The 27,955-nt window shown below is 31.6% G+C and overlaps 2 protein-coding genes across 6 annotated transcripts in view; one reads left to right on the forward strand and one right to left on the reverse strand.

Annotated features, from left to right (window-relative positions):
- The window catches only part of LOC128176515 (solute carrier family 12 member 3-like), a 19,671-nt gene extending 12,949 nt beyond the window's left edge, over nucleotides 1-6,722 (forward strand). Inside the window, exons 11-23 of the mRNA XM_052842917.1 lie at nucleotides 142-399; nucleotides 873-972; nucleotides 1,706-1,817; nucleotides 2,003-2,137; nucleotides 2,693-2,799; nucleotides 3,546-3,697; nucleotides 4,015-4,090; nucleotides 4,320-4,555; nucleotides 4,708-4,822; nucleotides 5,014-5,100; nucleotides 5,584-5,695; nucleotides 6,404-6,471; nucleotides 6,587-6,722. Of these exons, the coding sequence (XP_052698877.1) occupies nucleotides 142-399; nucleotides 873-972; nucleotides 1,706-1,817; nucleotides 2,003-2,137; nucleotides 2,693-2,799; nucleotides 3,546-3,697; nucleotides 4,015-4,090; nucleotides 4,320-4,555; nucleotides 4,708-4,822; nucleotides 5,014-5,100; nucleotides 5,584-5,695; nucleotides 6,404-6,471; nucleotides 6,587-6,722 (1,694 nt within the window). The remainder of the gene's footprint in view (nucleotides 1-141; nucleotides 400-872; nucleotides 973-1,705; nucleotides 1,818-2,002; nucleotides 2,138-2,692; nucleotides 2,800-3,545; nucleotides 3,698-4,014; nucleotides 4,091-4,319; nucleotides 4,556-4,707; nucleotides 4,823-5,013; nucleotides 5,101-5,583; nucleotides 5,696-6,403; nucleotides 6,472-6,586) is intronic.
- LOC128176516 (glutamate-gated chloride channel alpha-like) lies at nucleotides 6,723-27,955 on the reverse strand. Of its 5 annotated transcripts, XR_008242791.1 has the most exons (9): nucleotides 27,820-27,878; nucleotides 27,569-27,668; nucleotides 24,063-24,130; nucleotides 23,519-23,742; nucleotides 23,141-23,223; nucleotides 21,804-21,926; nucleotides 14,871-14,976; nucleotides 14,339-14,406; nucleotides 11,702-11,841 (listed from the first exon to the last, which is right to left on the reverse strand). XR_008242791.1 is itself a non-coding variant. In XM_052842918.1 (8 exons), the coding sequence occupies exons 1-8, from the start codon at nucleotides 27,820-27,822 to the stop codon at nucleotides 7,291-7,293; spliced, it is 1,239 nt and encodes a 412-aa protein (XP_052698878.1). In that variant the 5' UTR covers nucleotides 27,823-27,955; the 3' UTR covers nucleotides 6,723-7,290. The 5 variants fall into 5 exon arrangements, 4 of the variants coding, with proteins under 4 accessions (XP_052698878.1, XP_052698881.1, XP_052698880.1 ...); XM_052842918.1 differs by lacking the exons at nucleotides 11,702-11,841; nucleotides 14,339-14,406; nucleotides 14,871-14,976; nucleotides 21,804-21,926 and adding exons at nucleotides 6,723-7,563; nucleotides 7,718-8,082; nucleotides 8,352-8,474 and having other exon boundaries at nucleotides 27,820-27,955; XM_052842921.1 differs by lacking the exons at nucleotides 11,702-11,841; nucleotides 14,339-14,406; nucleotides 14,871-14,976; nucleotides 21,804-21,926 and adding exons at nucleotides 6,723-7,563; nucleotides 7,718-8,082; nucleotides 8,352-8,474 and having other exon boundaries at nucleotides 27,796-27,899.

The raw sequence follows: 27,955 nt of genomic DNA on the forward strand, positions 1-27,955 counted from the left end.
GGATTTCTCTCGTTAAAAAAAATTTTTATTGAAAAAAAAAATTAATAAATTTGAATTCAGAATTCAGAAATTGAATTTTATATTCTTCCATTGAGTTGTAGTTTTTGAAATAAAAAAAAATGTATGTATCTTTAATTACAGGCGAATTGGATTTGATTGCACCTATTATTTCCAATTTCTTCTTGATGGCCTATGCTCTCATCAACTATTCCTGTTTTGACGCTTCACTCGCGGACTCCCCAGGATTCAGACCCAGTTTTAAGTACTACAATATGTGGATCAGTTTTGTTGGAGCTCTTCTGTGTATCGCAGTCATGTTTCTGATAAACTGGTGGGCGGCCCTCATAACGTTTGTTGTCGTGGGATCTCTCTATCTTTACGTCCGAACCAAAAAACCTGGTAATTTTTTTTTTGTTTTTTTTTTTTGTTTCCATTTTTCAAATTCAAACGTACAAAATTTCAATTAACATAATGTCAATTTATTAAATATTTTTTATCACTCTCTTTCCATACCACTTTCACTCACGCACTAATTCAAAAACCAAAAGTAAATGAGGTTGTATATTAAAATAGATAGAAAAAAACATAAAGAAAATAATGGAAAAATTATGGTACTTAGTTTTTTTTCATTAAGGCACAGCGTTTTTTTTTTTTTTTTTAAAAAGAGATAACTCTTATAAGCACGTTTTTATTTTACCATTATCGTTACAAAATAAGAAATTCAAATGATATTGAAAGAGGTACAAAGATACAAATGATTCCCTAAATCTGCATGTTCATGTTTTCAGGTGGAAAATTAAACAGATTCGCCTTTTGTAAAATAACAGTTTGTGTGCATAAAGCATTGAGTTTGGTCTAATTTTTTTTGGTAGACGTGAATTGGGGATCGTCAACACAAGCCCACGTCTATAAGGAGGCACTCCAACGCACCCTGCGTCTTGTCAAGATAGAGGAGCACGTGAAGAATTTCAGGTAAAGAATTAATATTTTTTCTTTTTAAGTACCATGATCTGAGTAATTCAAAACTTCATGCGAAAACAAAATGCAATATATAAAGATAAAGTTTTATACAATATTGAGCTGATTTTCAAATTAAGTCTATTATAATTAACACCACAGGAAGCCAGAGACTAAAATTGAAAAGTAAAAATCTTCATTTGACGTCACTGGAGCCTAAGAAATTTTAAATCTTTATTTAATTGAATTCTTATTTTATTAAAAGGGAACGTCTTCTATAGAACACACAACATGAGATTATTTTGGATTGAAATGTGTTGAAAACTCTTATTAAGTGTTCATGTTATAAATGTAATAGAAATGAATGAAATATGAAGCATTTTATTAGATTTGAAAAAAATAGCTCGTATATCTTTGTAAATTTTGCACGACCCACGGATATAATTGATGATTTTCGTATGGATTTGGGAATACAATATTAAATTTCAGGTCTTTACTTGTTTGCAGTATATATTGTTTGAAAGACAGAAAAGGGAACATATTATTGACTTTAACTTTCTAAATAGCCACAACGAAACATTCCAATTAAAAGCACTGTGTCTGTGATCAAATTTGGAAAATAGAAAAAGCATATCACCAAATCGAAACCTACCCCCCCCCCAAAAAAAAAAAACCAAAAAAACCAGAACAAATATAAAACAATCTTAATTGGTGAATATCATTTTAATTTTCTTTCTATTCCTTTCAGACCCCAAATCCTGGTTTTGTCCGGATACCCACGAAATAGACCTGCCCTGATAGACTTTGCTTCCAGCATCACAAAGAAACAGAGCCTTCTTATAACGGGCCACGTGTTCACAGTGAGTACAAAATCAAAATTCACTGACACTGAATACAATGTATATATCTTTGGACTTTTCTTCATAAAGAAAATATATCAATCATAAATACATAATGTTTCCTAGATAGAGCATGTATTGTGAATAATTATATCTGGACGACATAATTAACTAGATGCTAATTGTTAGTCTCCTTGAGTTTCTAGGGTGAGATGTCTGATCATGTGAAGAACCTACGATCTCACGGCGCATACAAGTGGTTTGAGAGCCGAAAAATCAAGGCGTTTTATAATGCAGTGGTTACGCCAACTCTTCGAATTGGAACTCAAGTGCTTCTCCAGGTATACATTTATTAATTACTGAATCTAATAAAGGGCTAACGCAATTTAATCGCATAATGGAGTTTAGTTGAACGCACTGCTACATGTACATGTAGTATTTACATTTAAGAACAGAAAAATAAAACGCATTTAGGGCGTTGTTCAGGTGGCTCGACACACTATTTGATGGACCTATCAAGTACTGAAAAATGATTTCACAAAAATCTGATGTAAGCTCTATTATTTCATATGCTTGGGGTTTTCAATTAATAAAGAGACACTGGAAAAAATTGTTCCTGGTACAAAGAAGGCATTTTAGAGCCTAAAATTTCGTATCAATCAATGCTTCATAAAATTATAGATGCAATAATACATATCAAGAGGGTTAAGTAATTTCTTTAATTTTTAAAATAAATATTTTTGAAAATGGAAATCTTAATTTGTTTTTAAGTAATGTAGGAAAACTCCGTGTATAACATCGATTAAGTAGTTAGTGTACATGGGTTAAAGTTACCTCTTTGTTGAGTGTGTTAGAATAAGAGTTTTTTTTATTTTTTACCTTTTTTTCAATTCCAGGCTCTTGGTATCGGCAAACTCCGACCCAATACGCTGTTCTTGGGATACAAGTCGAACTGGCGGAAGTCCGAACCCGAGGATTTAGAAGACTATTTCAATATCATTGAGTTAGTACCCGGTATTCTGTAAAATTAATGCGAACAATTTAAGAAAAGTTGTGTTATAATGTTAATACTTCAGACATATACTGCAGTAGTTATAAAAAATCTTATCAACTGTATTAAAGAAGAAATAGATTAAACAAATTGTCTGAAATAACTTTCCTACGGCAAAACATTTTTCATAGACACGCAGCAATATTGGGTTGGGGGGGGGGGGTGCTTTCCACCTTCTGCTTTATCCTATAAATTGGTATATCCCATGTAGAACCTTAGTTTGTTGCAAGAGCGATGACTCTTGATATTACTTTTTATTGGACATAAAAACCAAAATATTGAGTTTACCCCAACAGATTTATATTTTTTTTCTTATCTTATTTATGAAAAGACACTTATTAAGGAGGATGGATGGTCGAAAAATTTGCTATCAGATCTTCCTTAAATTAAAGATATGATGTCTTTAGCTATATACTATTATTTGGTAAAGAAAATACACGTGCACATGTATATTTAACATTTTGAATTTGGTAATTTTACTATATTCTTATATAGGGCTCTCCTATCAAAGGGGATCAATACAGTCTAAAAATGGCCACGACCATTGAGCCCTCTTAGAATTAATTATTCATTTAGGAATTGAAAACAAATCAGATTTTGGCATCCATTCTTAAGTTGTAAATGCACTTTTTCCGTCGTCTTTTTTTTAAAGTAACTTTATTCCATACAAACCTACTTATTTCGCAATCGTTTTATAGAGATGCGTTCGATTTGAAATACGGGGTGGGTATTCTGAGAATTCCGGAAGGACTGGATATTAACAAGATTCCCGACGAAAGCGAGACAAATGATGATGACGACGACGATTCCGACAGAGAAGAACATTATGATGACTCGGACGAGGAGGAAGGTGGGTGATGGTGTCCATCTTTGGCATTTTTTCTTTTCAATTAGAGTTTCCCTTCCTCTTTTATAACAAAACATTATTCATTCAATGGTCGAAATATTTACAAACTGTCATTTTGTTCTTCTGACAGCATGCTTCAATTTTATGAGGAAAAAAAATTTCAATAGGAGTGACTATCAATAATTGCAATTGTTTCAGTTATTTTCAATAATTGAATTAAAATATGTCACTTTGGAGGGTAAACTATTCTAACAGCGAATTGATAATTTATCTATAATTCAGAGTTTTTTAAGGCAATTACGAAAGAATTTCTTTTTAAGATGAAGATGGTGATAAAACAAAGCAGCATGGGTCTTCTCATCCAGATGAGAGAAAAGTATCCGGGGGATCATACAAGTATGTAATGTTGTTTCTCCTCCCATAATGGTACTTTTCTGTACACGTCGGGGTTATAATGAGATATATTTTTCATAAGAAGGAGAAGGGTTGTCAAAAAATAATTGTTTGGTTAACAAATTACCAGTTCATGTATTGGCAAATTATTGATATATTTTGAATATTTAATTAAAAGACAAATGTTTGCCTAAATAATCATTCGTCAAATTTCGTTCGTTTTCCTATTCAGCTTTAGAGAAGCCTCCAAAGGCGCGGTAGGACCGATAAAACTAAAGCGCTTAAATACAGTGGAAGAGGGGACTGAAAACCCGGCGTTTGACCCAGACGCCCCCAACGGCAACACGAAGGGGGTCAGGCCAAAACTCAGAACCATGCTGTCTTCAATGTCCACGGCGACATTGTCCTCCAGATTCCAGGAGGTCCAATACGGCACCATTGATGTTTGGTGGCTCTTCGATGATGGAGGTACAAATTGTGCTTAATGTTTCAAACGTTTGCTTTTATAGATAGTATAACATTCATTAAAATATCATAGAATTTAATATATTCCTTTTGAAGTATTGGATATTAGTAAAAAAACAATTTCAAAATGATAAATTGTGCATTTTTAACTACAGGTCTGACGCTTTTGATACCTTACATTTTGTCTAAGAGAAAAATTTGGAAGAACTGTAAATTACGAATATTTTGTGCTGGCACAAAGAAAGGAAACCAGTACCAGGATGAAGTCAGGTAAGGGCACACGAAATTCAAGGATGGAATCTAATCAATAACCTAAGCAGGGACAATCATGTTTGAATTACTTTGTTTGGATTTAACGCATGTCATATACAATGTAATTTGAACTATACTACTTCGTTTTGGTTTAATGCATGTTATTGTAATACATTATTAACCCTGTGTCTTCGTTTTTATTCTGTCAGAATGTCATCTTTACTCACCAAGTTCCGAATAGAATACTCTCAGCTGACTGTTATTCCAGACATGTGGAAAAAGCCAACCCTTACAATGTAAGCAATGCTTAGCCTAGTATTGGGAATGGGACGCCAAATATTCGTTATAATTCAGCAAAGAACGGTTACAAAAGAAATAAATATTGCTGCATGAATATTTTTTCTTTTCTTTTTTCCCGATTTTTAAATAAATTAATAAAATGCTCCTCCCGGAATAATTAGCCTATACCGAAATACAAGCATGAAAGATATCCCATCTTTGCATCAATGTATTACCAAAGTTAAACTACTGTATACAGGGTTATTTTCGCCCTTTTTCACTTGCAAATGGTTCGGCCCCGTCTTGAATTCGCCAAAACAAAGGTGTGCTTAAGAGATATTATTTAAGACGTTAGAATTCGCCCAGTCTTAAATTCGCCCGCTGACAACTAGGGCGAAAGGGGCAAAAATAAACCGGGGGCGAATAATTCCCTGTATACGGTATTTTTGTTTGCTTTTTTGGGCATGATTTCAACAAAAATGTCCGTCAATATTCAACAGGTACAAAGATTTCGAGAGTCTGATACACCAGCACCGTCTGAGACCCCACGAGTCCCCGGATGATTATCCCTGGAAGATCTCAGATGCAGATCTCCTCGCAAACAAGCAGAAGGTAATGGTGATCATCCATTCATGAAATCTTAAACGAGGTTGTTGTTCGAAACATAAAGCGCTGTTCAAAGGGAATTTAATTTCCCAAAGAACAGCTTACTAAAAATATGAAGAATCCTCCTCGAAGAGCGCTGGCTATCATTTGATTGTTGTTGTTTTTTTTAAAGTTTTTACTTAAATGCATACTTTTTTAAAACAATTTCATCATCTCATTTCTTTCTCAAAAACTGATTTGAAATTTTTGCTTTACTTGTATTTCTTAAAAATCTCATACCGGTATCCTCTTTCAGAGTGTTGTTACTCTTTGAATGTTATTGAGATGTTTTCAATTTATTATTAAAAGTCCCTTATTGGTACTTTATGTATTCTACCTGAATTGTAGATCGATATAAAAATAAAACAAATACAATAATGGTCTTAGGAAAAATAGTTTAACTAATATGACAACACAAGTTAGCAAAAACAAAATTTTTATACAGTTAAACAGACTCAGATGTTTTGATAAGGATATCTCACGTACTGAGCATAGATTAAAATCAGCATGCCATCTTTTTATAATATGTATGTTTAATAACAAAGTACGACATGATTTTAACTTTGGGAATTTTTCAATTAAAACAGTCAATGTTCAACTGGCAAAAGGTCTTTTTACATGACCTGCATGTATGGGATATTATGCCCTGACCAGTATTTTCCGAATATTTGACAGATTTACAGAAACATCAAGCTAAAGGAACAGCTTTTGATTCATTCTCCGGAGGCGTCACTCATTGTCCTGTAAGTACTCTCTACTCTTTAGAGGTGCAATCAACTGTTTATTACGTATTATCCCCTCAGTTGTAAACTAGGAGAATTTGTAGTCGAAATAAATTTTTCTCTACTTTCACTTTAGAACACTTCCGGTACCAAAGCGAGAAGCGTGTCCAGCAGCGCTATTCATGGCGTGGTTAGAAATGATATCAAGTGGAATGCCGCCATTACTGTTCCTGAGAGGAAATCAAGAAAATGTGCTTACCTATTACTCCTAAGTTAGATAACATCGATGATATGCACCAATCACATATTGGTGAATTAGAACTATCAAACTTAGACTTGCGTACCGGCACACGTACATGTAAGATTAAGAATTTTGATATGCATATATGTTCAAATAGTTTTTGAAGTAGTTTATCCCAAAGTATACGTGGAAATATCAGGATTGAATTGTATATAGATCAAACAGCAGGCAAAAATAGCCTATATATCAATTCCCTTCGTTAAAGGTGTATATACAGATACACAAAGAAAAAAAATATAAATTGTATATCTATGCCAATTGTGCTGCTTATTAATGGTTGTAATTACTGTAATATGTTGAATGATGTAATTTATGACCAATTTACTAGATATTCATGTAATATTATTGGTGGTTGCTGTTGTATTATTTACTTCTGTACGTAAACATATTAATATCATTTTCGCTTCACTTTGCACATGTGCCAAATATACAATTAAAATACAAAAAATCAAAAATATTACGTTTAGAAGCTTTAAATTTGTGTTTGTTTTCATTTGTATCTTGTCGAAATTACGTTGCCAATCCAAACTGATCTGGACTTATTTCTTGTCCGCCTCTGTTAAGAAAAACGACCAGTAATAAACATTAAATAGCAAAAATAGCACAGCATATATTAGAGATGATATCCTATCTATAGTTTCTGGCGTAATATGAACGTTTTTAGGGTTCCGAAGAACTTCGTTGGCATCAGACCCCACTTCAACGACATGGATTCGCTCAGGAGATACTTTCCTTTTGGACAGATTTTTCTTCCCTGGTAATTGTTTGGCTTTTAAATGGGTTGAGACATTTTTTGTTTCCGACGAGCTACCCTGAAAATATTAATTTATAAAATTATTATACGATCTGAATTAGTAACAGATATATTCTAAAAGTCAGACTGCATGATGCCATTTCAGTAGCCAACCTGTCTTGAAAGGTTGGACGATGTAATTTTTTTGGTAAACCTTTAAGTTATTTTAATACCTGTGTTGTCTGCATAGGTTGAACTATAGGATCATTCGCCATTCTCCGTCTATGATAATTGTGAACGATGACAAACTCAAGAAAAGCGAGAGTAATTAGAATCATACACCCAGAATTCCAAGCTTCTATGGCAGCAATGTGGACTTGATCTGGATTAATTATTAGGACAGCTACGCTTTCTGCAACTATAGCAGTCAATGATATGGTCGAGATACGAGTTCTCCCTGATACCTCTGTGTGGTGAATCCAAAACCCCAACCACGTGATCACAACAATACAGGTGCTAGGTAGATATACTTGTACTATCATCACTTGATGCTTTCTCTGGACGTGTAAAACCATGTGCACACATGGGACGTTATCCTCTGTCATTTAAATGATCATAATGATTATCATATATTGAAGAAAATTATTTGTTTCAATAGTTCTTGATATTAGATTTAAAAAAAATGTTTCTAGATTAAAAAAGATACTTTACCTAAATATTTTAAAATAGAAACCAGAAGTAACAAATGTATCTTAAATTTCAGATCATTGACCGTAGAATTCCATACATAACAAATAATGACTTGTACATTTATACAAAAAATTCATATATAATATATTTAAAAATGATACTTATAAAAAAACCCACCTTGAGGACAAAGTTGGGATTCCGTTTTGTGAATTTTGACTGCATAAGTTTCCATGTTTTGGGAATACAGGACAGGGTTTACATGTTTCCAAATCAGTTTCAAATTCTTGGACGAATAGGATGCTAGAAATAAGAATTGTTGACATGTCCTTGAGTAGATTTTACATCTCTGTTGGTCTGTACATGGTATAACGGATATAAAGAATAATAAATCTTAACAGGTTAGTAGCCCGATATAAGATATATATATATATATATATATATATATATATATATATATATATATATATATATATATATATATATATATATATATATACTTTCAATACATCTTTGATATAACGTTTAAATCACAATGCTACAATGCTACTCATTCATGTTCACTGAAGACAGTTTTATGGGATATTGGTTAAAATACAACATAATGCAAAGTACAGGTAGGTGTTATCACGATTCCATATCCATAAATAGGTTAAGCATCTACCTTTGTGATTTGTACATGTTCATCAGAAGGGAAGTATAAAAAGGTCCCTTGGTACGTTTATTCACTTCGTAAGTGTTGATATGAAAAATGGTGGTTTAGGCAATGTCTTATTTTAATTTCTTTTTTTCCGAACAAATAAGATTTTTTCGAATTGGATTGCTATTTGACGTATAATTTTACACGATGTAGAAAAAAGAATACTTATGAATTCTTACTTCTGCTTTTAAAGTGACAAAATATCGATTGTGATAAGACAAGTAATAAGTAAGAAGTTCATGAAATTCATCACTTGAAAGTATACGACTAGTATTCTCTGTCCATTGTTTTTGTTTCCACCACTTTCTGCTTGATATTTTCATTTTCATGATTTTGATAATCAAACATATAAATATCCGTGTGCCCTAACTACATTCATTGACTAAAATGAAAAAAGTCAAGATTATCTGTTTTGAAACGCCCATTAGAAAGTCACATTATAAATCTCTGTAAGAAATCTGTTTTCATTCCTGAGATTTTTTCAGAGTAAAAATTGTTAATGTGTCAATGAAGATATCTTGGATACACTCCCTTTCAATTAAACTTCTATGACAGATATGTGTAACTTTCAAAAAAAAAAAGTCGTCCAAATGTGATGGGAGCAATAACTTGGGACAGACTGTAATAACCTCAGAAGTAAAATAAAACAACCCAATATAGGCTAGTTACTTTCTCAGCAAACTTTCGAGGAAAAAGCAAATAGGTTATTGTTAACCGACCTGCCTTAATTAATGCTAGTCAAATTATTATTATTTTTTTGGAGGGGGAGGGGGTGTCATCGTTTTGCTTTCTTTAATGTGTTGTATATATTTTGACAAATATTGTTGATCTATAAATTATGGGTTCAACATTTGGATAGGTTGCTCGTGTATTATGAGAATAGTGTTTAGTCTGTTATTTTCCATTTTTTAAAAAAGAATTTGAATAAATGACATATTTTATCTATATTTATTGGAATTGGCATTGCTTTAAATTTTACTTGACAACGGCGGTGAGATTGTGCAGCATGAGAAAACATAAAAACTTTATTTTTCTTAATAAGTTGGTCTCGTTCGACATGAGGTGTGAGATACTTCCAAGGTTGTCAGACATTAAATATCTGCCAAATCAACAATCAAAATTTTTCTATAACAGGAAAGTGTATTTCAAACTGTACATGTATATTTGATAATCCTATTTCAATCACAATATTGAATATAAAGGGATTCTCTTTAAATCTAGTAAATCATTCATACCACTTTTGAAATACAAGGAGCACGTCTCATCTTTTATTGGTAATGCAAACAACTTCACGTCACAATGGAAAATTATCGAGTGGCTGAAATGAAATACAATGTCGCATATCATAAGGGTTAATCCGGAAGTACATGTATATCAAAATTTGCCTTATCAAACTTTTAATTTAAATTAATATTTTGATTAAATTTGGTTGAATAAGATACCAATATATATAACAGGAGATACACGTGACATCGCCGAGTTTTAATTTCTGAGTAAATATTATGCTTGAAAATATTTGAAAAAAGCTCCAAACAACACAATATTTTGAAACATATAAAACATAGACCTTTTCTTACTATTTAAAAAAAATAGGGAACGTTACCGTCAATTTCGGATAACTAACTTTTTTTCTATATCAAGTAATAAAAAAGCCGGACTTGCGAAATGTGATACAATGCTTCCATTGATTCGATTGACAAAAATAACTGGAAAATGCACTGATATTGATATCTCAATCGTAAGGTGAGAGTGGGTGACAGGGTACGTACCCTCAACGTGGTTTCCATATTTTATTTGAAAAATATGTCATGTTAATGAATTAAATTTTGCACCCTGAAGGAAAAATCAATGTTTAATTCATATTTATGCAAACCGTTTTTCAAACCCCTACCATTTATTACATAAAAGAACATATAACATAAAAGAAAAAGTAAAAATTGTACGCTATTGAAATTTTATATACAGAATGATGCTATCCTCGAGGACATTTTCCTCATTTTTGGAATGAATCCATTATACTAATCATCATTTGTTATGATCCAAATATATAGCAAAATTTGGCGCATTTTAATATTTTGAGATGGTCCCCACTAAAAACCAGACGGTAGAATTTTGTGTTTTTTACAGTTAAGGTAGGAAATGATATTACTAATCATATATAACAATTTGAGAAAAAAAGCTATTGTAGTATTTTTTTTAACAGCTTTGATGTGCGGAAAATGACAGTTTCCTATATAATCCTATAGTAAATGTACCTCTACTTTGAGATGGTCCCTAAAAAGAACCAGACGGTCGATTTTCATGAACTTTCGCAAATAAACTAGAGTTGGTTTAAATTACATATGGTTAAAAAATAAAGAGTTATGCTATTGTAGTTTTTCCGCAAAAAAACCCTAATCGGTCTCCTTAAAAGAGCATTAGGATATTCTTTTTAAAAATTTGATCTATTTGAAAACAAACTAATTCACTTACAAATAAAAACTAATTTATATATCTTACAGGAAATGAAAAAATAATGTCATCAAAATCTATGAATATAGAAATTCTGGAGAATATAGTCTTCATATATGACCGCAAACGTTTGAAATGATCAATGTAACTCACTTAGTTTTTTCTCAAGTATTAATATTCAGAACGAATGAGGACATAATAGAAATACGATAAAGTTGACAGATTATAAATCCTTAAAAAATATAATCGATCCTGATTTGGTTAAACGAATGGAAATCGATATTCATAAACTAACCGAGTTGTCAAGAACAGGCTTCCATTGAAATAGGCGTAGATATTGTCAGTGGGCGTGGTCTCAAACACCCCATTTGGCATTTCGTTGGCGATGTAGGTGTCGGGTCGCCATATATTCTCAAATTCCTCCGCTTTGTATATATCATAGTCGTTTGGGTTCCGTGAGGTGTTTTTAAATCTTGGATCCGCCCACGACTGATGAATGTCAAATGTCATCTCTGCGTCCTAAAACAATACATTTTCTTATATTAAATCGATCGACACTTCGGCAATAACAACATGTACTTATATATTAATATATATGGAGATTTTTTAAAGAAGGTAGAGTCAAAATCATATATACTATCACCATTTTAATATTTTTTGTTCCGTTAAATGCATCTCAAGTATTTGACGCGAAAAAAAAATCGTAATTTAAACTTTCAAAAATTTATTCTTGTTTCGCATTTTCTAAGATTTATATAACGTGTTTAGTATATTGATTGATAAAATCAAAAACTTTACTTTTGATAAAAACTGATAAAAAAGGACTTTGAAATTCTCTTATTATTGCTTTTTCAGGTATGTCATTCTTTTCATTCTCAGATAACTACATGGTATCCCGCGCAAGCGTGGAAATAATGAACACTTTACTCATTAATATGATAAGATGCTAAATATATTGAACAAATATATTTTTTGTTCATTTTTCTGTATACTGTACTCGAATGTTTTTTTTTAAATTGCTTCCTTAATCTACCCTATAAAATTGAAATAACTAAAACCAACTGCATGACTTGACATATTTAGACAAGGGCGTATATACGTCCCTGATTTAGATCAAGAAGATCAAATGCAAGCAGGGATGAAAAATCTTAACTAAATAAGTACTGAAAAATTGTATAACTGTCCCAAAAAAGAGTTCCAGATTGAAAACTGCTTTGAAAAACAATTGGGAATGGAGTCACCCCTTTAACTACCCAGTTTCATGCATACACCATTTATTCATATACTCGTAGAACACAATTTGTTCATTGATAACAAATTAATGTATAATGCTTACTACCAAATTGTCGTAGTTAAAAAATTAGGGATGTCAACGAGTACTCGAGTACTCGACTATCGCTCGGTCACACCGATCATCGACTATAATTTTCTTAGTCGATTACTCGTAATAAAGTGAATAGAATTTAAAAATATTAATTATTTTTTCTTAACGCGGCAGGTTTTTTGTTTTTTTTTGGCTACGAATGTAAAAAAAAATCCAAAACAATGCAGTCTTCTTTTCTCGACATGTTTGATCCGTAAGTTAAACTCTTTTCCATCGGTGTCCCTGGTGTATTTTTAAAGCGGCTACTAAATGATCTCTTTTGATTTACATGGGCAGACATGTACTTGAGAACAATTTGTGTTTCCACTAATCAGTTATTTATTGGATAAGATATTTCATAATCAAAAATTTAATCATCAATGATTTTGTCAAGGCGTTTGTTTTTATAATCATTAATCTTTGATTATTGATTAGACATGGACAATTCTTAAATGAACATTGAACAGGTCATATCTGATTTGCCATTCAAGATGATATGGAGATCAATTATGTGTAAGCGTCACAAGAAAAAAAGGAAAAGCCAGGACATTTTCTAACGGATATTTGAATAAAATACTTTTCAATTTATTTTAAATCAAATACATCTAGTACATACATGTATTATCATAAGTTTTGATTTTTTTTTTTAAGTTAAGGTGTATATGACAGTAACATTATTTGATTTAACAAGGACACCCATTTTCAAATAAATCATCGAGTACTCGACCATCGCTCGACTAAAGACTCCGATTAATCGACTAAGCCAATCGAAATTGACATTCCTATTAAAAATGTCTGAATAATTTGTTTGTATATTTCAAACTGAAGTTGTCAGATCCGATGTATCTGTCCGATGGTTAACTCGTCTTACACTTTCCCCCATGACGTTAAATAGTCAACCCGCGTTCCTGGGCACCTAGTTCTAGAAGGGTTTTTTTTTCATCAAAATTAAAATCACATCAAATTGTTTTGTTTTTGATTATCAACTTTTTTGAATTAACTAAAGATGTCCGATCCAAGGTATCTGCCCCCGATGCATGATGAACTCGTCCTTCATTTTTCACCATGACGTTAATTTATTTAGTCAACCCGCATTCTTGGTCGTTCTTAAAAGTTTATCCCACTGTCTCACCAGCAAGCATTCTATACATCAAAACTAAAATCGCACATTCGAAAAAACGAATTGACTTACTTTTATTATTTAACGTTTGTCTAATCTTGGATTCTATGTGCGCAAAAAATTCACAGTAAAATATTCACTCTTTATGTAATCGTTTAATATCTCATTGCAAGTATATATATTTTGATGCAAACTCCCACTGACTTGGATCCGCCAAAGCGTGCCAACCCTTTACTCTCATTTTTGCTAATTCGAGCTAGTTTATCGAATATGAAGGTAGGTTTTATATTAATTTTATAATAATTACTTATCATGTATTAATCAACTCAAGCTTACGGACATCATCTCACATAGCTGTATGTCAAAATATCAAATGTATAAGCAGTTACACCAGTGCAGCCATTTCGTAGTTTACTGGCAAAAATTCTTAGTATAACCGTCATGCATTGTCAATATAAAATGAGAAATTCTTTACAGCCATTCTTACAAATGAAAATATTATCTATAAACAGAATATCAACAAATTTACTCACAAACATTACACTTCTAAACTGTGAAACAAACAAAGACACTGTAACTGTTGTTTCATTGCCGCCATTGTCTGAAAAAGTAAAATCAGTTTTTTAATAAAATTAGGTCCTGTGTAACATGGCATATCTCGGAATATACTCTTTGTCTTTTCATATGCAGATGGTAGCCTTTTCAATTCATGATTTAACTTGAAAATAGATACATTGTATCATGTACATGTATGGAATTTTAGAATATTGCATCCAATATACAGATTAACTACATGTAAATAAATGGCATGATGAGAAAGTTACCGGTAGATTAGAGCCGATAATACATAGATCTGTAGCATTTATAATAAACATCACAGCCACACATATAGATGATACTAAGATACACACGATTAGTCTTAGTACTTGATTTGAATGTACATTATGTTAATGTAATCCTATAATATCAGGAAGGTATAAAAACCCTGTATAACAATTTCATAGTACCATTTGACAATATATAGTTACATTTGGCAACTAACACAATGATAGATAATTTACTTACCTGCTACTTCCCATGGCGGTGGTATTACTGCTCCAGAACATTTGATCAGTTCCTGATACAGCACGATGAAGGTAATTACAGAAATGCACATGTACCACGTAGAAACCTAAAAACAAAAGTATGGCAGAAATGTTCATGTACCGTATAATTTAAAAAAAAAATGGATTTCATAATCAGTTTGTTCATACCTGAATACAGTTATGATTTAAAATTAACAATCTCAATATCTAAATTCATATAGAGGGATGCTATTAAAAATTGTACATCATCCATAACTTATGAGAATATGATCAAGAATTACCATTCTGCTCGCTTCTGTAAATTGAAGTAACTGAACCAAAGAAAACATTTGTTAACATATATACATTGAAACAATGTGCTGAGGTAAGCAAGCACTTTAACCAATCATTTTCAAGTATATGCTCAAATGAAGCCGATTCCGACAAGGAAGTGTCCATGATCAATGAAAGCTAAATTTATGACATGGTATACAATACAAACAAACTCTTGAAACTGTAAATCGACTTTAAACAAAATGTAATGAAAATGGATTTGGCATTTGGAGTTTTGATGCGTTGGGTAGAAATTATTAAAAGAAGAATATTTCCCTTAACATTTACCTTTGATGGTACATGATCTAAATATATCATTATCTTCAAAATATATTTATAAAACTTTGGGAATGCTTCTGAGGCTCTCATTATACTGCAGAATATAATGAGAAAAACAGCTCTTTCTGATTTTGAGATGCATGTATTATATGTGTTTTAACAGTGCAATTTGTTCATAACATCACTTCAGGATTACTAGTAATATTGACCCATTGGAAAGTTGCAAATTAATGTAAAATAAAATGCAAAATTAATAGCCAATTGCTAATTTTTTTATTTTACTTTTCAATCATAAAACATGTGATATAGTAAAAAATGAAGTTTCAAAGAGATCCGTCAATGATTTTTAATACAAGTAATTGTTTTCTTCAGTAAGTTTTTTAAAAACTACGAGAAAAGCATACATATCTTTTTCATTTTTGCAGTTAAAAGTTTACTGTCGATTTTGTACATTTAGAATATAAATCATATTGAAAACAAAACTGCAAGAAATCCTGTCGAGACACTAATCGGCATGTTTTACTGGATCTAACCGTCATGTTTTATTGAATCTTTAGGTGTAGTGTATCTAACAAGAAGTTATTTAAAGTGATTTACATATTATTGAAGTTCAGACCACCTCAAAGATACCGAAAAAGTTTTCCTTAATTTTATCAAAGTTTGAAAAAATGCACTTAAACGTGAGACAGCACATACAGGGAAATTTTCTATATTTTTAGATTTGATGTTCTATCTTTGTACATGTATATGATATCTAAGTCTATGTCATTTTAGGGGAAACGGGGATCTCTGTATAAATATGAATAAAAATAGATAATGCTACATTTGTAAAAATTGTAAATGAATTTAACGTGTCAAACATTCAACATCTGAATGATAGAAATGTGATGTATATAATGGGCGGGCAATCTCGATAAAAGTGGTTTGTAAAGGCAAGTGATATTTTTGCAAGCCAAGGATTTTGAATCAACTGCACACCAACCTCCCCATCCCACCCTGCCCCGTAGTGGAGGAGACTTAAAACCCTTTGCTTGCTAGGATGGCTAGGTCAAAGAATATCTCTACTTCTGATGAAATGTAATCCTTTTTTTTTACTTCTTGTCATGGGAAATTGCTTTTATGAGTTGAATGATCCTTGCGTTGTACAATGGGTTATTTTCACACCAGATGGCCATACATGTGCGGGTAAAATGCAAATGAATTTACCGTCATTTAAAAAGCAAGTACAAATGTCCTTTTAGTAGTAATCTATTACTAGCAATTATCAAACAGTTTACTATACAGCGCTATCATAATGACAACTTACAGTCAGTATACTAGTACATGTCAGGGAATTAAGGACATATCTTCAACCTTTATGGAGATAAATGAAGATAAAATCGTTTTACTTATATTCGAAGGATTTCAATACACAAAAGTTATATGTATTAGAAATCAAGAAATATTTTGTAAATATTTGTGAATTAAAAAAAAAATCTAGTGAACAAAAAATTCCAATTAATGTAATTGTGCGACAATTGCATGCGGTTTCTTTTAACGTAAATTACCTACATGTAATACATGATTGACTTTGTACTTTGAGGCCCCTTTCCTCTTTCCACCATGTCTTTACACGTATCGATAACAAGGAATACGTGATTTCAGTTCACATTTGAAGAAGGCAGAATTTTTGTATCCCTTGCATAGTGGTTTGCAAAGTAGCAATTGTTACGGTTAGTTTGTTATTTTCAAGATTTCATTTTATGACAATGTTGAAGTATGTAATGCACGAGGTTGTATATTTAAGATACAGACAGAAAAATTCCAAAATGACAGAGATATAATTCTACTGGTTATTGTTTATCACGAAGACATTGTTTACTTTTTATAAGGAAGTTCATAAATGATCCTTTGTATTCTTTTACCTACCAGAATGATATATGAATTACAACACTGCCCGTCAATTTGTGACGACCAAGACATCCTAACAGAACTCAGTCAGATGAATAGTGTGTAAAACACAAGAAAAGAATATCAAATATCAGGTATGTTGCTACCTAAAAGCATAAAAATTCAAGCATCACATCTATGTAGCTTTAAATGATGATATGGTGAAGCGAAGAACATAATTTTGGTCTAATCTTACTAGGCCATTGACGATGTAATTCTTCAATGAAAACTCCTGTCTATTGTAAAATCTTATAATTAACCTAAAAACCTATGTTCAAGAATATCTACTTTTAAATCAGAAAGATTTCAGTTGGTAAGTTTACTTTGAGCGGAATGGGGCCATACTTGGTGGAATTAATAAAAAAAAAATAAAAAAAAATGTCATGAGCAATTACCTAGTTTATGTTCTATGTTCTCCTTTTAATTACAAATAGTTCGTATGATAATAACTAATCCAAAATACCTTGCATAGATGTCATTAATTTAAAGGTGTGAAAATATGCAGTGTAATGGAATACCAGTACCTTATTTAAACTTTTGATTAAGGGAATTTATTGCAACAGCATTTTAAGTTCGATCATAAAAGAAAGAGCCATCACCTGAACACTCGAACTTTAAAATTACGCGTACATTACATAAAGATTTAAAACATTTATTTACAGGCAAAATTGACTGTATTGAAAATGTTAAGTGGTTGGGACCAATTGCACTTATCGGCTCGCTCCAGCTCGCTTGATAAGCCGTCAAATGTTAATTTTTTGTACCGAGCATGGATAGTACCAGAGGAAACGCAGTTAACATGATCTTAATCTTTACAGAGGATTGCAACTTCCATTGGGCATATTCTCACATTCTGTTCTAACAAAATTGATCTGTACTTGTTGTTAAAGTGCATAATGCCATGTCAATGAAATAATCATATGATTCAGATACAAAACTCTAAAACAGCTACTATTATTTACTATTTTGAAACTGAGGCATGCTAACTACTGGTTTCTATGTCAGACATGAATCAACCAATAATGTTGTGAAGTTGTAAATCTATCAATCGATCACAGTATTAGAAGGTGTACAACAGGATGGCACAATGGAATTACCAATTGTCATTATGCAATTCACATTTGGTGGCATATTTTATTTTTGAGGTGCCATCTTTTTGCTGGTTTTGTATATAATTTTGAACAAAATATTGTTTTTCTGTAATTTAAGGGGATCAGCATATTGATAAGTTATTTAACATTTTGTGTGAACAGTTTTGGGGTCTGATCCCCTACTATGCTGTTTATATTTTTCTTTACTTTCGTCATTTTTAATAAATGACATATTTCATCATGCAGAAGTGTTGAGTTCATTTATCAGACAGCAAAAACAGAGCTGCGGTGAGGTTGTGCAGCATGAGAAAACATAAAAAGAGGTTATTATCAGGGAGGCATTGAGAGGTTTGGTGGTTTGTAAGGAGAGCTGAACATGATGGATCTGCCTGTACTAATTGTTCTGAAAGGGGCAATATCATCATTGTTACAAATTAGGATGAAAAAAAAAATCAAATTGTATTTATTTTTATAATATTTGCAATACTTCAACAAATTTGGTTTTGTCTTGGATATGAATGTCAGTTGTCGAGTTTTTAAAAACAGAGCTTACAGTTCTTTGTTATGAAAACAAGACTTGTGCCACGTTTCTGTTTACCTGCAGTTGGTTAAATAATATGTTTCAGGCATTTTTTTAAAAATTTTATATCGTAGTGAACAAAAAAAAATATAGGTTGCAGTGTTTGTCACATTTTAACTTTATATTTTCTCTGAAGAATTTGAAAAATATGTAAATGTAAACAAAAACAAGGCCTTGAATTTTTTTGTACAGAACAAAAACAATATAAGCTCTCTATCTCGATTATAGCTGAACAACACAACAAATGACGCATTCTTAACTTAGAAAATAGAAAAAGAATTCAGATTACACTATTTGCAAAACGTCTATTTTGAATTGAATGGTTGCCATTGTTCACATTTTGGAGGTAATTTTGGCAAGTGGGTAGTTTACAAATTGTCTATTTCTTTATCAGAGTAGCCTCTCTTTGACAAGCGTGTTTTACAATTATATCTTAGTATATTGCTCCCTGTGTATAAACATTGTAAATATATACAAAAAGCAATTATCCCTGAGCCTTTATTCAAACTCTTGCTTGACAAATTTTGATTGAGAAATCAAATAAAGTCGGCGATTTGGTAAAATAGTGTACCTGAAAATAGGTACGAATTTGATCAATTGTAAAAATATTCAAAATTTAATATGATTGGTCGTGGTGTAAAATTTTGAGAGATGTTTATGCAAATATTCAGCGGCTACGACCATAAAAAGGTTAGTAATATAAAAAATATATTGGAACACGTACGTAAAGATTGCAATAATAAAATGAAAGTAAGAGTAAAATAAGTGGAAAAAATGTCTATTATAATTTTCAAGTAATCAAAATTGAAAGCACAAATAAAAATAGTTTGATTCTTGATTACAATAGAATCGTTAAAATTCGTGGGGACAAATTTCCGTGGATTGCTTCAATTTTCCTGCTTAAAATTCGTGGGGACATATCGTAGTGTATTACGATACATCTCAAAAGGGAGATCTGGCTTCATAACCATAATTTAATAATTCGTGGAAGATGTCAATTCGTGGATGAGAGGTACCCTACGAATTCAATCGTAAATTGAGCCACTACGAAATCTAATGATTCCATAATAACTTTTCCTTTATTGTATAAAACTTGGGTTGTTAACACGAAATTAATAGAATTGTACTGAAATGTTTACTAAGTTATTGTTTTTTATATATTTACATGTACATATACTGCTACAAAACTATTTTTTGGGTCAAACATAATATAGCAAAATTAGAAACAAGTTAAGGCTTAAAGAGGTATTTCAGATATTGCACAGCTCTTATTGGTAATGCACCCCAATCCTCATAATACATGTCAAATGTAGACAGTGTTTTACTTACAAAATATGTAAGCTTATAAATGTATATGTATAAACCAATAAAAAAGTGTATAATTGTTTACTTTCTATTCATCTTTGTATAAAAATACTGTGTATAACAAAGTAAAATCCTATATGATCTAAAATTATTGCTTGTCCGCTTCAGTTAAGAAAAATGACCAGTAATAAACATTGAATAACACAAATAATAAAATGTATATCACAGATGATATTTTGTCGATAGTTTCTGGAGTTATACGACGGGTTTTTCGATTCTCACGAGTTTTGTTTGCACCAGCTTCCATCTCAACGATATAAATCCGTTCTTTGGATAAGTTAGGTTTGGTTCTATTTTTCTTGTTGTTGGCTTTAAAGTTGGCAGAGATGTTAATTGGCCGAGATGAAGTACCCTAAAATAGTTTAATAATCACACTTTTAAGTTGTATCATCAAACATTGATACTATTATTAATATTCAAATTGGTTATGGTTGAATAAAATTGTATTTCGAAAACCAAAAATACAATACCTTTTTTGTTTGTATAGATTTAGGAACAGAATTAGTCCTAATCTCTCTTCTGTGATAGTTGTGAACAATGACAAACTCCAAAAATGCCAGAGTAATGAGAACCATACACCCAGAATTCCATGCTTCAATGGCGGCCATGTGAACTTGGTCCGGGTTAATAATGAGAACAGCGACGCTCTCTGTGACTATTGCAGTCAATGAAATGGTCGAAATACGAGTTCGACTCGATACTTCTGTGTGGTGAATCCAAAACCCCAACCACGTGATCACAACAATACAGGTGCTTGGTAGATATACCTGTACGATCATCACTTGATAGGTCCTCTGGACGTGCAACAGAAGGTGGACACATGGTCCATCTTTTTCTATTCATATGCAAAATTTCATAGTATGGTAACAAATCTATAATGATCGATAATGTATTTGATCTATATACGAGGGTTGTTTCAAAATTTCATACACAGAACACAATACCAAAAGTCCGTTCGGTGCCATTTCACGCGACAGCTAAACATATTACAAGTTTCAATTTTCTGTGTTTTTGTTAACTGAAAAACTTTACTTGTCTTCGTTATTTTGGTACAATCCTCGTGTTTTTTGTTTTCTATTTTCATCACGTACAGAATTGCAGAGGAGGTTTTTTTTACGGTGAATGATAGCCGAAGATTAGATTTATTTGAGTTTAAAACATTACAGCTGATAATTCTTTTACATCAAACTTCACATGTCATATTACAAAGCAAATTAAATACAATGACAGTTTCATGTACCAAGGTACATGTATTATATTATAATACATAGTACGGATAATTTTTCGGTTATTTTAATATCGTTAATAAGAAAAAAACAAGCATATCTAATTACAAAATCTGAAACCTGGAACTAACCTAAAGGACAACGCTTGGGTTCCGTCTTATGAATTTTGACAGCATACGTTTCCATGTTTTGGGAATATAAAACTGGGTTTACTTGTTCCCAGGTAAGTTTCAAATTCTTGGACACATATGAAGCTGGAATGGTTACAAGTTAGTTCTTCAATATGAAATACAGCAAATATCATAATATTATATGATACTAGTATATAATACATAAATATGTTACAAATGTATACATGGAATCTCATTTTGATGTCTTTCCGAACATGATAAATTGCAAATTGAGTTTACAGCTAAAGCAACATGGATGGGATGATTGAATGAAATAGGACTAGGGTAGCAAATAACGATGTAAATGGTGGCGTTACGAAAAACAACGATTTTATTCCCCAAACTTGAATCCTTGATTCTCATGACTGTGGTTTTAGGGCAAATATTTGACGAAATATGACTGACAATTAAAATTATATTATCAAAGAAAACTTTAACAATTCAATTTTTAACGTATTTGCAACGGATAGTTACGCCTGAATCAAGATGTATATTACATTTGTTGATTCCTTTTTTATTTAGTGAATTGTATCATAAACTTTCAGGTTCAGTATCCTCTTTTAGCAATTAATTAATACCGGTATCTTTCAAGAAAATTAATAATTCCCATGGAAAATCCCCATTTGTATTGGACCTACAGATTTTCTTCCTAGAATAACCTGAAGTCCTATAGGACTTTCAACTTTTGAAGGAATTTTTAAAAAAGTAGTATTTGAACGTACCGATAAGCAAAATAAAAATAAATTTCCCTCATGAAAACTACTTGCCTTAAATAAATTCTACTTAAATCACGTATATCCTATTAGAAAGAATATTTAAGAGTTTTAATAAAGCCATGCAAAATGTTTCCTACAGGAAAAGTATTTTTTCTCCCATAAGTAAGAATTATGTTGCATTTTTTAAAAGGCAGATGTTTGATCAATCGAAGTTGTTTTAACTCTCTTTGTTGTAGTCTGCATTTTAAGCACTTGTATAATGGTCATCTACGTGCTGATAAGATTTTCCAGCATAGTCCTTTAATTTTTACACTAAATATTCATCTCATTTTAAAAAAATTACAATTAAGTTTGTAGATATAAAATTTCAAATTTTATAAGATATAAAATTTGAAAATTATAAATTCAAAATTTTTTTGAAATTGTTTAAAATTTAAAAAGGTTTAAAAATCTAAAGAGTTTTCAAAACTGCTAACACAGAATAGAAATAGAACTAGAGAAATATAAAGAGAGACAATGGAGATTTTGGCTGAAAGAGTACCGATATCCCCTTTAAATGTGTATGTAACTAATGAGCCATACCGCTTTTGAAATACAAGGAACACGTCTCGTCTTTGATTGGTAATGCAAACAACTTCACGTCACAATGGAAAATTATCGAGTGGCTGAAAGTATATAAAAATCAAATAAATACCTTTAAAAACCCATTTATTTGACTTTTTAAAAAATACATTAAAACGATGTTCCAAACAAATGTATTTAAAATAAATTATTATCCGTTATATTCTATGATCATTGTTCTTCGGTATTAATGTCTTTCTCCTTTACAGCAATCTTAGAGTGTCATTGTGACATATATATGTAGTTATCCACACGAAAATCCTACGATTTTAATAAACTTTCATGAACCAACGAATAATAATAGTAAATGTTTGTAGCAAATTCGACACCTAAACTAACCGAGTTGTCAAGAACAGGCTTCCATTGAAATAGGCGTAGATATTGTCAGTGGGCGTGGTCTCAAACACGCCGTTTGGCATTTCGTTAGCGATGTAGGTGTCGGGTCGCCATATATTCTCAAATTCCTCCGCTCTGTATATATTATAGTCGTTTGGGTTCCTTGATGTGTTTTTAAATCTTGGATCAGTCCACGACTGATGAATGTCAAATGTCATCTCTGCGTCCTAAAACAATAAAAGGACAAAAAAAATTGAGCTGAATATTACATACTAATAATGAGTATAGTTCTTAAATATTAATTACTGGTTATATTTAATCTTCACTAAGTAAATCTCTTTGGTAATATCATAAGTGGAATGGAAAAACCAAAGAGGAAAAAATTGCTATTTTCAGTACTTAAAAAGATGATTTTTTCAGTCTTATATATTTTTCCAAAATATAAATCCTTCTTTATCTCTTATCCTTCGTTCCCTTTTTGAAAAAAGACATAAATACGAGGCAAGTGTTTTATTTTACTGAGAAATTGTGATATACATGTACTTACAAACAATACACTTCTAAACTGTGTAACGTACAAGGACATGGTCACTTTTGTTTCTTTGCCGCCATTGTCTGAAAAAGTTAATTTTTAACAGTTCAGTCGTCTAATGTTAAAAGTGAAGTGCTTCTTTGTATAAGGAATAAGGAATCATTCTTTGAGTATTATGAGGTGATAATTTCGGTCGGGGCGTGATCAAATCCAATAAAGCCCGAAGGGCTTTATGATAGATTTGATCACGCCCCGACCGAAATTATCACTTCATAATATTCAAAGAATGATTCCTTATTACTTATATTTATATTATTTTAAGCTATCGTACAATTGAAATATTTAAATATGAATAAGCAAACCCCGCTGGCGCCTCAATTTGGCGTCATTTGTAATATGGGTTATATAGTACAAAATCGATACGTAGTGTTATCACAGGCAAAGGCACTGGAAAATGTAAATATAATCATATAATTGTTGCAAAAACTTTAACTCATATGTATGTCAAATTTTTCACGGCAAACTTAATTGGGACCCATTTTATTTAATTGTTTGTAGCGAAGATTTTTGAAAAGTCCAAAAATATTTACTTGTGAATGAAAAAAATATAACTCTCTCAAAAACTTGTAGAAAAATCTTTTGAAAAGTCGAAATTTTTATTTTCTTGACTGTGCAGAAAATATGTTACTCTCAAAATAAATTACCCCGTTCGACATTTACAGTTTACCACGTGTTGTATAGAAGTAATTAACAACCAATTCCATTTCTTTGAATTCAGGTTCGGTATACTGACTGAGTGTCCCAGACATCGGTGCGTTTTTAATTGCTAGTTCTAAATAGTATACAGTTATTTAATGCTTGAGCAGTCAATAGACCAGAATATTTTTCCCGAGGTGCAGGGACAACGGCCGAGGGCAATAGATCATACTGAGCTGTTCCCTGCACCAAGGGAAACAATTCTGGTCTATTGACTGTTCAAGCATTAAATAATTGTTTTATTACCTAATTCCTTTTTTAGTTCTCGGGGTTTACAATTTGCATATTGCAGATGGTTTTCGTGCCATTATGCAATATACTAGGATTTTTTTTTATCTTTAACATGCACCAAACCTGTTGCATGCTTTACAACATCTCAATTTAATATTAGTTTACACAAAGAAGGTGGATTCTTCAACCCATTGGATTTTGAATAGTCTTTTACCTTATATGAGTCTTTAAAACTGTTGATTATTTGATATTCCATTTTGATAACATTGAATCTGGTTTCACCCGCTTGTACTAAAATCAGCGTCTATGTAAAGGAATATATTATACATTCCCTGAGAACTATCGAAAGGATGAAACATTAACATACACGCGTTCTGAATGGTTTGTTCCCGTTTTGCACACATTTGAAAATTAGGTATCGAAAAAATGTGTGCGAAACGGGAATTTGACCAGGTGAGATAATTGCTTAATTGCTATAGTCTATATCACAATTCCTGCGAGTGCAATTGACAATAAAATAAATAAAACATCTCTACTTGCAATTGAAATTAACATGTATTTTATGTTACAATATAACTTGCATAAAAGCACATTTACATAATAATTGACATCCATATTCGTGAATTTGATTTCAAACATCAATTTGGTCATGAACAATTTCATTATTTTTTTTTTAAACAAGAAAGATTATTGCAAAAATGTTGAATACTTTGTTTAACTTACCCCCTATAGGAATACATGTACATGCTAAAAAATACGTTGCCGGTCTAATAGATCATAGTCTATACGACAGCCGGTCTAATAGATCGCAGTCTATTGACCGGCAGTTAAAAATAGACGCAAATATTTAATTTGTAATAAAACAACAAAATCCATTTGATTAGGTAATAATTCTAAATAATACACTTGTGTAAGTGCATACTTCTTGTCATTTAGTTCTATTTGAAAAGATGATTCTAAGTGTAAAACACTACTGTTAGAATATATTGAAAACCGTCTTCCCAATTGATTAGAGACGTATTGCCACGGAAGAGAGTGTAAATAAAGTTAAAGTATTAAATATTTTCTTTAACACCTTGATTGATTTTCCCCAGGCCTCTTTCATTTCGTTTCAATGATTCAACATTTTAAAGATATACTATGCAATATTTTTTTTTCATTTGGGACCTCATTCTGCTAAGAAATTGATACAAATATAAGGAATACCTGAATGTTTTTCTTGCCAACTTGCCAAACAGTTTATTTCTATAGTCGTGAACACAATTATTAAATAATAAACACGAGATGGAACACTTCATCACTACAGTCTGTCCCACGTTATTGCTTCCATCATTTTAATGATTTTTAATTAAAATACACATACTTGTGAAAGAAATAAAATTGAAATTGATAAAAGGGAAATTATTCAAGGCATCTTCTTTGACAAACTATCATTATTTTTTACTCATAATAGTTCACAGGAACGAAAACAAATTTCTTACGGAGATTTATAATGGGAAATGTTTACTTTTTTTCGCCATTCGGAACTCACTCGGAATACCTCGCACAATTTTTCAACGTTGTCATCTGGGATATTTCCAGAAAATCCCCGTAGACACATTGAAACCTGAAGCGGTAGAGGGGGCGTTTCAAAACAGATAATTTGGAAATTTTTCTCAGTGGATGCATTTAGTTTGAGCCCAAAGGTATTTATTATCATCAAAATATCAAGCAAAAACTGGTGGAAGCAAAAATAGCAAGTAATACAATGCATAAAATGGTCAAAGTATGCTTTTCTTTAGATTTTTTTCTAGTGATTATATTATGGCATGCGCTCTTAATATACTTTTAAATTTAGCATCATGCGACATTGATGATATGGAGAGGTAAATTTAAAAACTTAATCTGATAAGTTTAGTGTATTTTTTAGAACAAAGGTACGAAGTGAATAACAAAAATCGTTTTCATTGTAGACATTCCAGCGTATAACAAGAACCATTTAGAACCATTTAAACAAGACCTTGAACTTTCGGTAGGATGTGTCCTTTACAAAAATTTAGATTATTGATAATTCAAATTTAGTTGTCATGTACAAATTTGGATTATCAATAATCTAAAATTTTGTAAAGGACAGATGTAACTATCTTTTTTTCGCATCAAATCAACTTAAAAATGATGCTTGTACACAGATTGCGACGTCTTTGCTCAAAATCCACTCAGATCGTGTTGAGGACTTGTGCCTGATCCCATTGTAATCATATTACAATAAAGTAAGTTCAAAGAGCTGAGTGGCCAGCGATGAAATAGACTTGCCTACGTCACATTGCAGTTAGACAGCTGTACAGTGCCCCCAGTCCAAGCTCCTTTTTTCTGGTTCTATTTGATTTCACATGTTTGTGTGTTGAGATATTTTCTTTTTTCTTGACAACAGGTTTACGCATTTGGAAGAATTGGAAGAGGCCGGGGGTGTACCATGTACACCTCAATATGGTACACTCCAATTTTACTGTGGTTTTTGTTAATCAGGAATTGCTACTTATAATAAAAATTGATACCTGGAACTTCCCATGGCGGAAGTATGACTGTTCCGGAAGATGTAATTAAATCCAAAGAAAATACCAAAAACGTCATAAAATAAGAGTAACATGAAGGCGCCTGGATCAAAAATAAAATAAATATTTGCAATATATACACATGTACATTGCAATACCTAATTTTAATTTTAATTCATCAATTCATTTTGGAATTGTGATCCAAACGATTTAAAATAAAATCAACTTACAATTTAAAAAATATGTGAAATTACCATGATAATTCTGTTCGTCTCCACCTCCTAGTCAAAGTGACTGTAGAAAAGAAAAGATATAACTTCTGGACAGACTTGGAAAATGTGTGCTATAATTAGCCATGAACCCAACCAATCGCGTTAAAATGTTTTTTTC

The sequence above is a fragment of the Crassostrea angulata genome, chromosome 3, assembly GCF_025612915.1.
Source record: "Crassostrea angulata isolate pt1a10 chromosome 3, ASM2561291v2, whole genome shotgun sequence".
Lineage (NCBI taxonomy): Eukaryota > Metazoa > Mollusca > Bivalvia > Ostreida > Ostreidae > Magallana > Magallana angulata.